This window comes from Vicugna pacos, chromosome 15, assembly GCF_048564905.1.
Source record: "Vicugna pacos chromosome 15, VicPac4, whole genome shotgun sequence".
Lineage (NCBI taxonomy): Eukaryota > Metazoa > Chordata > Mammalia > Artiodactyla > Camelidae > Vicugna > Vicugna pacos.
Window position 1 is genome coordinate 16,032,486 of NC_133001.1, and position 12,622 is coordinate 16,045,107.

The 12,622-nt window shown below is 36.4% G+C and overlaps 1 protein-coding gene across 1 annotated transcript; it reads left to right on the forward strand.

Moving 5' to 3' along the window:
• The first annotated feature begins 399 nt into the window (after nucleotides 1–399).
• CCT4 (chaperonin containing TCP1 subunit 4) lies at nucleotides 400–12,237 on the forward strand. The gene is made up of 14 exons (XM_006201489.3): nucleotides 400–669; nucleotides 3,468–3,520; nucleotides 4,464–4,553; nucleotides 5,460–5,568; nucleotides 6,210–6,352; nucleotides 7,464–7,585; nucleotides 7,944–8,076; nucleotides 9,073–9,212; nucleotides 10,207–10,303; nucleotides 10,390–10,500; nucleotides 10,617–10,747; nucleotides 10,883–11,117; nucleotides 11,646–11,759; nucleotides 12,007–12,237. Exons 1-14 carry the CDS (start codon nucleotides 543–545, stop codon nucleotides 12,019–12,021), a joined length of 1,620 nt encoding a protein of 539 aa, XP_006201551.1. The 5' UTR covers nucleotides 400–542; the 3' UTR covers nucleotides 12,022–12,237.
• The last annotated feature ends 385 nt before the right edge of the window (nucleotides 12,238–12,622 follow it).

A 12,622-nucleotide genomic window follows, 5' to 3' on the forward strand; every position in this document is an offset into this window, starting at 1 on the left:
AATGTATTTACTCCGAAAAATGAATAAAATTTCAAAATGAAGAAACACGGGTTCAACGCTGGCAGAAACAGGCTCAGCCCTACCTACTCGGGCGTAACCTGAAGGCGGACCACACCCTCGGACGGGTCCAGCTTGAGTTAACGGAAGGGACCTCATCGCCCGGGAGGTGTTGGGAGTGGGGAGACGTGGGTGTCTCGACACCCGCCTTTACAATCGCTGTTGGTCATTTCTACTTCTGGGAGTCCGTCCAGAGTGTCCGCGGCCCCCAGGGCCCCGGGTTAACAGCACCCGCCAACCTAACAATCCCCGCCAGCCCCGAACTCCCTTGTGCGGCTCCCGCACCCGGCGCGCAGCGGGCAGCCGGCTACGTCATCCCGGCGCCGCGCCGCCAATCAGGACCCCTTCCCCGCCCCCGCCTCCTTCTCCCGGCGCTGGTGCCGCTTTCTGGAAGCTTCGTGAAGGCAGCGGGCTCTTACCGTTTGTCCGCGGAATCCGCGTCCATCTGTCCTTCCCGAGCGCGCTCAGACCCAGCTAAGCTCGCCATGCCTGAGAACGTGGCCCCTCGGAGCGGGGCGCCGGCCGGGGGTGCCGGTGGCCGCGGGAAGAGCGCTTATCAGGACCGCGATAAGCCAGCCCAGATCCGCTTCAGCAACATCTCTGCGGCCAAAGGTATCGCTCCCCCTGCCTCTGCCGCGTCCCTCGGGATCGAGCTGCGCACACTCACCGGGTTTTGGGGTGGGCATGGCTCGCTTTGTGTTCCTTCAGATGAACCCCTCTGGTTCCTCCCATTGAATAAGCTCGTTGCGGGGAATCTTCTTTCTGTTGTCTGCCCAGGATTCCCGACCCCAAGTATGGAGGCCCTTGGGCTTGCCCTGTTCTGCGGCCTAGACGCCCATAATTTTTCGTTTTGGGCTGTGCTTCCTTCATCATGCTTCAAAAAGTGGCTGAGGCCCGCATGCAGCCGCCCACTGGTAGACTATCTGCAGAATACTTTTTCGGGGTTTTTTGTCTAATGAAAGCATTTAAGTAGGTTTCTCTCGGCGCAGCTTTTGAAACGAATTTGGGTAGACTCTCCATATCTTAAATTGGGGCATGGCCCATTGTACAGAAGTGTGAGGAACCGACTTACCAGTCTTGTTTGAGAAAAATTATGAGGAGCTACATTGTGCTCGATGTTCTCTCTGCACGTTTAACAGAGCACAAGCAAAAGGAGAACAACTTGGCCCTTGGTGAAATTCAAGAAAACTGGTTTCCCTTCTGTCACATTACTTCATGGCTTTGACCTTTAAATTCTAGACAAGGTTTTCTTACCTGTAAAAGTGAGGAACAAAGGCTTAAAGAGATTTTGCTGGTTTTGTGTATTGGGTGCAGTGAGTATTTCGTTCGGGTTAGAGAATAAGATGCATGAAAATATGAGAGGTGAAATCCTAAGGCAGAGTGGGCCAAATTTTGAAGGGCCTAGTATACTGGAAAGGGTTTGGCGTAACTCCCGCAGCTACAGATTTTCCTTTAGCATAACGAGGTAATAGCTAATTTGGAGGGTTGCTGTAAGGATTAAATAAACCATATGAAGAGCCACATATATAAAGTACAGCCTTACAAATATTTGAGCTTATCTGTCCGGGTGACTGAGGGTGTGGTGATGATTCTAAAACAGCAGGTGCATTGGAGGAAGGACAGTGGAAAAAGAGAGCATAGGTTCTCATTTGGGTCTGAATGAGTTGGTGAGGTCAAAAGGACCTGATGAGTAAGCTTAGGAATCGTTTGGAAGTTCAAAAGAATATTTACCTGGAAATAAAAGTTAGTGAATAGTTACCTGGGGAGCATAGTTGAAGCGTAGATTTATTCCTTTAGAAACAAGATGTTGGATAGATTCTGGGGAGGCCAAAAAAGCTATGTAATATGGTAGATTTTCAAGACACAAGGGAGATACAAGATGGTACCTTTACTTTGATTAACTTTGGAAATACTGGTGCACAGAGGATTGAAACTGGATGAGAGAGGACTACCTACAAGAAGGAAAGACCACCTAAATTACCTATGAGCCTCATCCTTACATCTTAAGTGAGGAGAGCTCATAGAGCACAGGGGCATAACCAGTGTGCCCAAGTCAGACAAACCCTACAAAGTGGTCTAGAAAAGCTGCTGCCAGGTACATCTTTAGTGTAATTCATGGAGCCATTTTTTCATTTTGGCTCCAAGAAGGTAACAGTGCCATTGGTTGACGTCAAAAACCACACACAAAAGAAGTAGCAGTAGTTATAGTCTATTCAGCACTAGGTATTTAACAGATAATACTGCATGCCACACAGTATGTTAAATTTCAGACACTTTCAGAGAGATAATCAGTCTAAAATTTTTAATTTTTTGGATAGTGTGTCTTTCTTGAATCTTCATGTAAATGAATATAAGGGCATTCTTAAAGTGAATTGGTCTGCTTGTAGAATCATGACCACAGGAGTCCACTAAGATCACCTGAAAGGGTAATGGTGTTTGGATGATTAGGAAATGCAGCCTAAAATTATGAAATACTTAGGTTCAGTATAATTTTTAAACTACATGTTCTCAGACTCTCTAAGATTATGCATTACTGTTTACACAGTATGGGGGAGCATTATGCTAGTTGTGGAGTATACAAATATACATAGGATGCAATCTCAGACCTGTGTATATGGGGTGTAATGGTATATGTAAAAGAGAAAGGTTTACTCATTCGCCCCGGACTTGTCAAAGTAAAGGGGATTGAGTACTGTTTATCAGTTGCAATCTCTTAGAATATAAGTAGACTAAGAAAATAGAAACATGCTCATGGACAGGTAGTAAGAACAGGTAACTTTGGAATGGTAGGCTATATATATGGAGATGGTTTTTAATATATAATTATGACTAAAAGCTATGGTTTTTGGATTTGTTTTTTTATTTCAGATTTTGAAGTTTTGTTTTTTTGTGGAGTTTTTGTTTGATTTTGTTTTGGGGTCAAAGGTGTTTGGGGTTTTTTTTAAACTGTGGGCCATCCATATATCAGCTTCACATTAGTGAACAAAAACCTTTGCCCTCAGAAATTATACTGTAGTTATACAGTGTGCTACGAGGCCTACCCTGTCCTATTGCTGCTTGTTTTTTGTTTTAAGAAATGAAGAAAATAGTACAGTCCTCAGTGAGCGCACATAACTAGATTGTACCATTTTGATATTTAAACGAAGAGTAAGTGAATCCTCAAAATTTATTCTGCCATATGTAGAGTACAAGTGCCATGTATAGTGATTCTAACAACAAAGGGTGAGTGTTGTACAGTTAAAAGAGTAAAATAATTATTCTGTTTCCAGTAGATAATTATTAGACATTGAGTTTTCTTTAGTGGACAGATTGTTGTGCACCATATGCAGATAAGGACAAAATGAGTATTTGAGAATAGAAATGCTTTGCTCTTGGAAGAGTCTTGATTTCTTTTTTCCTTTGGTTTATAGCTGTTGCTGATGCTATTAGAACAAGCCTTGGACCAAAAGGAATGGATAAAATGGTAAAAAGCTGAATCATTCATTACTATTGAGTGCTACTGTCCATACTGCAAGATCTCTATAGATGATTAAGATATGCCGTTAGGGAATTCAGAAGGAGATAGATTACTTTGGGATGAATAGGACCTAACTATAATTCATATTTTATTTAATGCTTTTTAAACAATGAAAGTGCATACACAAAAGTAGTTAATTAGATGGAAAGCATAGGAAGGGTAGGTGTTGGGGCTTAAGTTCTGTGTTACTTATTGATGTAACTCTGTGACCTGACAAGGATATATGGGATTTCAGCCCTACTTCTGGCTTAATTGGCTGGCTGCTTAAAACAGACGCATTTCAGTAACTTCTGAGCAATATACACTCAAATTCATTGCTAGTTAACGTTGAAAAGAAAACTATATGGAGGGTTGTCTGGATGATTATAGGTCATCATTCCCTCTGGATATTTTAAAATGTGTCCCTGCTAGTAATGCTGTTGCCCTTGGTTGATGATGCTAGAAACAAGTTACTGTGTTGACTATAAGAATTGTGTGTCACATTCTGGTGCTGTCTTTTGGGGGATTCATGGTATTGTTTCTTATTAGTATGAATCTAGGAATGACAATAATTATAGTTTATAGTTATTATACACTTACAATAATTTATTTTATCTTTTCTACCCCTCATTTAGTGTCTCAATTTCTTAACTTTTAAGTAGGAATAACTATTTCACTTGTAAACTTGGACTTTTACTGCATATTCTTAAATCAATATACTATGTAAAGGAAAAGAATTTGAAATTAAGCACTGTGCAAATGTAAATTAAGTTCTCAATAAGTATTAAAATTAATTGAGCTTTAAGAGTTTCCCGTTAATATGGGTAAAGACAATTTTTGAAATATGAATATATTGAAACAACAATATATTTTGAATATATACTTTCTTTTAAAAAAACAAACTTTCCAGATTCAAGATGGAAAAGGTGATGTGACCATTACAAATGATGGTGCCACCATTCTGAAACAAATGCAGGTGTTACATCCAGCAGCCAGAATGGTAAGTGTAACTTTTAGGTGAGTTTCTTTTAATTGTATTGTTTGATATTTGGTAAACAGTTTAAATTTGTTTTATTTGATCAGATGTTTAAGCATGATGAAATTGTTTTCTCTTTTTTAATGCTAAATAGGCATATTTTTAAGATGCATTGTATGCCTAGCATTATGGTCTTCATTGCAAGTTGTAATAAAACATGAGTCATCTTGTCCTTGTCCACAGTAGTGTGCCATATAGATGAGGAAGGAAGAGATGAAAACATGAAATTGTACAAATTATTGGTTCCATGGATGTTAGCTGGAAGAGAGCAAAATAAATCTTTAGTTTAAACTTGCACTAACATTTATTATTAGAAACAGTTGCTAATTCAGCTAAGGATCATCATGATGATTCCAATGTCAAGTGAGAAGTCACCACATCAAGAACAAATTGCTTAGAAAGAAATTCCTATCTGTTAAAAGTCCCTTTTAATTAGTTAAAGATGACTAAAAATGAATAGATTATGCTCATACAGGGTCACTTTAGATAAACTTGGCCAAGGACTCCAAACTAACAATTTCCTCTCATCTGGAATGCTGCATTTCATAGCTTGGATAGGATACCTATAGTTCTTTTAAGTAGGTGGGAAGAAAAATTTTATAACTCATAGTCTAAACTAGAAATCATAATGTAGCTTTTTAGAGAGAAAGTATATAAAAGTTTATAAGTAGAATTTTGCTTGCCACAAATATATATAGGTCATCATTTTTAAATGAAACCCAAGGTGGACAACAGATCAGAAGTTAAGAGTATATTGAATCTTACGATGTTGATAATAATCCAAATCTGTATGTGAAATTGATGTGAAGGCCATTTGAATTAGATGTTATGGGTTCTCATTTCTCATTGAGACATGTTCTGTTCACTTAGCTGGTGGAGTTGTCTAAGGCTCAGGATGTAGAAGCGGGAGATGGGACCACATCTGTAGTCATTATTGCTGGCTCTCTCTTAGATTCCTGTACCAAGCTTCTTCAGAAAGGTAGGTAGGACATAGGACATGTCCATTACCAAATGAGGGCAAAAAGTTGTTGAGTAATATGAGATTTAAAATTTAACTTGGAAGAGCTAACTTTTTATTTAGGAATTTTTAGATTAAATTTTGCAATAATTATCATATAAATTAGAAAATTCTTTTTGCTTCTGTTTTATTTTTTTGCTAGGCTTCCTTTTGAATGGAACTTGAGAAAATTTTGCTTTTTAAAAACAAATGGTGGTAGTGTTGCTAAACTTAAGACTGTAGATGAGGACTGTGATTTGGAAGCGAAAGTATCAGTTCTTGTTTGGTAAATAGTGCTTGATTATATTAGTGACTCTCCAGTCACTTATTCTACTTATTACGTAGATTTGTAGAGTTGTGAACAGTATGAAAGTGGTTTTAGTCTTAAATATCACATGAATGTGTAATTGATCTAGTCCAAATTAAATGGAAATAAATTATTCGACATATTATCAGTTAAGGGTATTGAAGCCATTACTATTTGACTGAAGCTTAGTTTATACTTAAGGATAGCTTAAAATTTATAACTGCTTTGAAATCTTAATGAATAGAAACATTTTAACTCATGTCAAATATGTAGTTTATCTGTTATGATTAAATAACTCGCCTTTCACAAATGACAGGGATTCATCCAACCATCATTTCTGAGTCATTCCAGAAGGCTTTGGAAAAGGGTACTGAAATCTTGACTGACATGTCTCGACCTGTGGAGCTGAGTGACAGAGAAACTTTGTTAAATAGTGCGACTACTTCATTGAACTCAAAGGTGAGGCAAGCACTAAGGGATCATTATAAAATTACAGTTTAAGGTTCATTAAGAACTGCAACTCTTATGCAGTGGTTTTTGATGCTGTACAGTTCATAAATGTTAATTTTAAGTCTCAAGAATGACTAGGTACTAAACTAGTTTGTGTAACTGAATTAGTTCAAGTAAAATTTACTTCTTTAAGGCTTTTGGATAAGTTGTAGTATCCTCATTTTACAGGTGGGAAAAGAGGTCTGGTAAAGTTAATTAACTTATCCAAGACTCACTAATAAGAGTTAGAGCTAAGATTTGAACCCAAGACAGGGCTACCATCATGGTCCATCTCTTAATATCCATGCTACTTTTCTTTTCTTATTCATCAGACTTAATGTTTGATGTTACTTTAAATTTCTTGGGAACTCATCACCCGTTTTCTGTTATGTCATGTGTCATACCCCCAACCCCATTCCTTTTCATCGGCATTATACTGATACACATTTTCTTTGAATGTTAAGTGAAAAGCTAGATAGTATTGGTGATACTCAGTGTTATTATTGATGAATGTCCTCAGAACTAATACAGACAGAATATCATAATGGTTACAAGCATTGTTGTAGAGCCTACACTGCTTGGGTTCATTTCTGGCTCCACTTAACTAAGATGTATGTTTTAGCTTCTTCATCTGACGATTGAATGTTTATATGAATGTAAAGTGCTAATGCCACTGCCTGACATACAGTAAGTGCTCAGTGTTAAATATTAGCTATTTTTATCAGTGTCTCAGTATTAGGGGTGCACATTTATAACATCTGATCACAAGTTCATTTTAGATAAGAAATCTCAACATAACATTAATTTACTTTTTTGGATTTCCTGTAGAATTATTAGTAATCTAGTCAGTCCTGACTACTTTATTAATAAAAGAGGAAAGCAAGTGTATATTTTTAATTTTGTACCCTTGGTGACTGACAGACCTGAATGGGAAAGACAGTATATATGGAATGTTTCCTCATATGCTCTCCACACTGCCCAAAAAAAGTGAATGAGATTACTTCTCAAATATCTTTGTTATTAAAGAACTAGGACTTTTCTGTTCTGACCTTGACTTAATTTTTTATATATATAATTCTAGGTTGTCTCTCAATATTCAAGTCTCCTTTCTCCAATGAGTGTGAATGCAGTGATGAAAGTGATTGACCCAGCCACAGCTACTAGTGTAGATCTTAGAGATATTAAAATCGTTAAGAAACTTGGGTAAGCATCTCTAATGACAACTTTAATTAATAAAAATTAATTTTGAAAGTAAACATAAGCTGTTGCCAAAAATAAATATGTTGAATGAAAAGTACTTAGATGAAAATCACAGAACTTTGGGGGGTTTTGTTGTTTTGTTTTCATGGTAACTTGTATTAATCTGAGAATCTTAAGAAATTATACTACCTAATGATGGCAGGGCGGTGGTGTGATCAGAGAGTTTCAGGAATGGGGCACTAATAAATGTGAGTGAGACTGAAGCACATTTTATCAGACTGGTGATTTTTAATCTGTTAGCAGTCTACTAAACTCACAGGTTTCCACTTCCTCTTAACTATCTTCTTTTCTTTTTTCTTAGTGGGACAATTGATGACTGTGAGTTGGTGGAAGGTCTGGTTCTTACTCAAAAAGTGGCAAACTCTGGCATAACCAGAGTTGAAAAGGCTAAGATTGGGCTTATTCAGTTTTGCTTATCTGCTCCCAAAACAGATGTAAGTAGAACCACTTGAAATTGGTTCCTTATATGTTTGGCTTTCTAATGATGAAGGCTTTTGCTTGTTATTGCAAAAACAGAAAATGCTATGATAAAAAAGCATAGATCTCAAAAGAATTAATAAAATTGAGACCAGAAGTAAAAATTATTAGATGCCAAACATCATAAATCTATAATCTGGTTATTTATTGAAATTGATCATTGACTTAATTCACAAATGAAGACAAAACAATAGGGATATGTATGAAACAATACAACTAGGTTATGTAAAAGTTGTAGTGTAAATAGAATTTCCAGATTCTTTCTAGCTTTCTGAAAACAGAAATCTTCACCCATCCTTCAGTAGCAGGCAGATTTTTTGTCCTACATTTGCAGGAATAGAACTTTAAAATCAGTTTATTGTCCATACTCTGAAGAAACTTTTTTTATTGATGTATTCTCATATTTATTAGTTATAAATACCATTCCCTGAAGGGGTGGTTGATCTTTGTCACCTCACTAAGGTTTGCTTTCATTTTACATTGTGCTGGTGTAGAGGTTTCTTGCTAAGTCATTTCCCTAATTTTTTTTTAACCCATGTAAAAATTAATGCTGATGTGTAGATCTTTGTTATAAATAATACTTGTCCTTTGTGCTTCTAGCATACAAGTTTTTTTTTTAAACAAGCCATAGACTAAAGGAATGCAACTGAAATTAGTAATACATAAATTTGTGTGAAGAGAATTGACATACTCATGAAACAGGATAATCATTTTTATATTTTATGATTGCAAAAGTGTGAAAACTACAAATAAGACAGCAGGATGTATAGGTGAAAGTAAAAAGCCTGAGTTAAGTTTCATGTATTTCTAGATTTTTTCTGCATGTATATATAATTTCTTATTTGGTACAATTTTCTTTGTGTTTATACTGTACATAGTATTTTCATTAAGTCTTTCACTTTTTCGCTAAACAACTCTTAAAATGCAAATTATAATGTTCTTTTTATCAACAGATGGACAATCAAATAGTAGTTTCTGACTATGTCCAGATGGACCGAGTGCTGCGGGAGGAGAGAGCCTATATTCTAAATTTAGTGAAGCAAATTAAAAAAACAGGATGTAATGTTCTTCTCATACAGAAGTCTATCCTAAGGTGTGGGGCTTTTTATTTTGTTCATCTCTTAATGATAATTGATTTTGGATCCCCTCTAGCAATTTTTAAAGAAACATTTGAGGTGGGTAAACCACAAAGAAATCTGGAATGAATCTCCTCTTGGGGGCATTGTTTTGTTCTAGTAAATGATCTAATGTGAGTTCTCTTCCCAGTGTGATATTTAAGTGTGAGATGTGTTATCTTTCTAGACCAAGGCCCTTAATATCAAGTAGAAAGCTAACTTTGATCTAAAATTAACCAGCTAAAAAGGGCATTTATTTAAAGTTCCTTGAAATTTTAGAAGTTCCACGGGGAATGCTAGCTAGTCCATGGATTGAAAGAATTCTCTGAAATGTGAACTTTTTTGTTTGTTTTCAATGTTTTCTTCTAATAGGTAGACACAGTCTCATGTACTCTGTTAATACATTATGCCAGAAAGTACTACAAATGCTCTTGATACAGAAACCTTGATGAAGAGTTGGATTACCTGGTTCTAATCTCAGGTTATGTAATAGCTAGTAACCTTGAGTAAATTGCTCTCAAAACTCAATTTCCTTTTCTGTAAAACAAGGATAGTAATATCCACTCTTCCAGTATTACAGGGTTGTCAGGAGGATCATTCCAGATAATTTGTGGGAAAGTGTAAATTTGTGGTCTTGAACTAATCATACTCAATCCTAAAAACCTGAAGTATTGATAAAGTTAATTGTCAGAGGTATACTTACTTAGTGTTGAGAAAATTTTAACAATTATCTTTCATTGTGTGTTTTACAAGTAGTATCATTGGGGTGCATTTTAAATATCCATTAGAAATCTTAGTTAAGAATTTTGAGCTCATAAACTTGGTAAACTTAAAGCATCTTTTTTCACAAATAAATTGTTTGGTAATTGGCCATTTAAATAACCGTAAAATTATGAAAACCTTGAAAAGCAATTGAATAGCGAAAGAATTTTTTAACCTAATACTGACATAATCACTGATTTTGTATTTTAGAGATGCTCTTAGTGATCTTGCATTACATTTCCTGAACAAAATGAAGATTATGGTGGTTAAGGATATTGAAAGAGAAGACATTGAATTCATTTGTAAGGTAAAATATTCTTAACATCTGTATGTGTGAAAATGTTCGATACTCAAATATCTCAGTTTGTGGATTTGACTATTTTTCCTGTCTAGACGATTGGAACCAAACCGGTTGCTCATATTGACCAGTTCACTGCTGACATGCTGGGATCAGCTGAGTTAGCTGAGGAGGTCAATTTAAATGGTTCTGGCAAACTGCTCAAGGTAACAGTATTACAGTTAGTAGCTTTTATATTTACCTAGGTTTTTTTGTTGGGTGGCGGGTTTTATTTGTGTCAACCCTTACTTCAAATACCTAATTAGGAGTTTGTTTACTAAAGATTACAGGCTGCGCAAGCCCTGGAAAAACAGTTACAATTGTTGTTCGTGGTTCTAACAAATTGGTGATTGAAGAAGCTGAGCGTTCCATTCATGATGCCCTATGTGTTATTCGCTGTTTAGTAAAGAAAAGGTAATGTTAAATTACTCAGTAACATTTTGAGCATAAAAACATAGGTATTTTGATTTTTAAGGTGTAAATACTGTATTATTTTAATATAGCTTTCTACTGGATAAAATAAGCTAAAAATATATTTGTGAATTTCAGAGCTCTTATTGCAGGAGGTGGTGCTCCAGAAATAGAGTTGGCCCTACGGTTAACTGAATATTCACGAACATTGAGTGGTATGGAAGCCTACTGCGTTCGTGCTTTTGCAGATGCTATGGAAGTCATTCCATCTACACTAGCTGAAAATGCTGGCCTGAATCCCATTTCTACAGTAACAGAACTAAGAAACCGGCATGCCCAAGGAGAAAAAACTACAGGCATTAACGTCCGAAAGGTAATTTAATCTTTAATCTAAGGTGAGAAGAGAAAAAAAAAAAGAGGCTAAGATGATGAAAAGAGTATTTTGAGGCCGGAAGACTGGAGACAGAATTGCCTGTTGTTAATCCTGGGGTAAAGGTGACTAGGTTAGTGGCAGTAAGAATCTGAAAGTGGAAAGTGGGAAAGATATAAAGGCAGGGCAGACCAGACTTGGCCAAATTCAGAATTAGGATTCAGAGATGATTTAAAGTCTCATTACTTTTAATAACTACAATCATCTTATTTTTGTCAGAATACTTTTAAATAAAAGAAACTTACAAGGAGTTGTTTTAGAGTGAGGATAGGCAGAATCCAGCGTTAATTCAATTTTTCCAAATGTTAGTTGAAGTACAACCTACAGTGTAGAGAAGAGCTTAGTAGGGAGTATCTTACTCTTGACTAGACCAGGGGAAAACTAAGTTTGAAAGGCCTTAGGGCATACTGGTAGTGTAGTTGGCCATGTGTATCATTATAAACACTAAAAGCAACTTGGACTGACTTGCAGGGTGGTATTTCCAACATATTGGAGGAACTGGTTGTTCAGCCTCTGCTGGTTTCAGTCAGTGCACTGACTCTAGCAACTGAAACTGTCCGGAGCATTCTGAAAATTGATGATGTGGTAAGTATACATAGGTTGTGAACTTCCCTACAAAGTCAAAAAGGCATTTTTTGTTTGTTTTCAAGAGTTGGGGTAGGAAGCAGTAAATGTTGTTAGTTTGCTAGTCATTAAGGGTGAAAACAGTTTATATTTCTAGTTTTCTCTCATCTATAAAAATAGGTAGATTTGTACAATTGCCTTAAACATCTTTCATCCTTAAAAATCTGTCATTACAGGTTTTGAAACTTAAGTTTTTGTTTTTTTTCAGGTAAACACTCGGTAATCCGGGTAACACTGGCTGACTGGCGCCATCATGGCCACTAGCCATCATGGCCACTAATAATGCATCTGGAGTGGAAGAGCACCTTGGCATCCTTATTGTTTGGAAGATTTGTTTACTTTGTGGATTTCTGGGCCTGGTCTTCCAGTTGACATTTGCTTGAAATTGTATTGACACAGTTTAATAAAAACATTAAAATGTTTGGTTTCAAAAAGCAGATTCATTTACTGCCCTCCATTATCTCCTCCCCAACGTTCTATTATTTCTCACACTGTTGAAAAACCTGTATAAAGGGGGTGAAAAAAGTTCACATTTACCTGTTAACTTTCTTAGGGCTTAATCCTGGGTACTTTTAAGTTTTGTTCATGTGCTTTTTTTAATAGAAGTAATGAGAAGGGGGAAAAATGATCCAATATGTTTATTACCCTGATAAATCCCCATTTACAGTAATATATATGCTGTTTGAAAAGGTAACAGTACAGAAAGTAAAAAATGAAAGTTTTTTTCATTCTAATCCCTTTCTCCAAGAATAACCACTGATCTGTTAATTGGGATTCCTTCTAAAAGTAAAAAATGTCTGCATATATATAGGAAATCAATTATT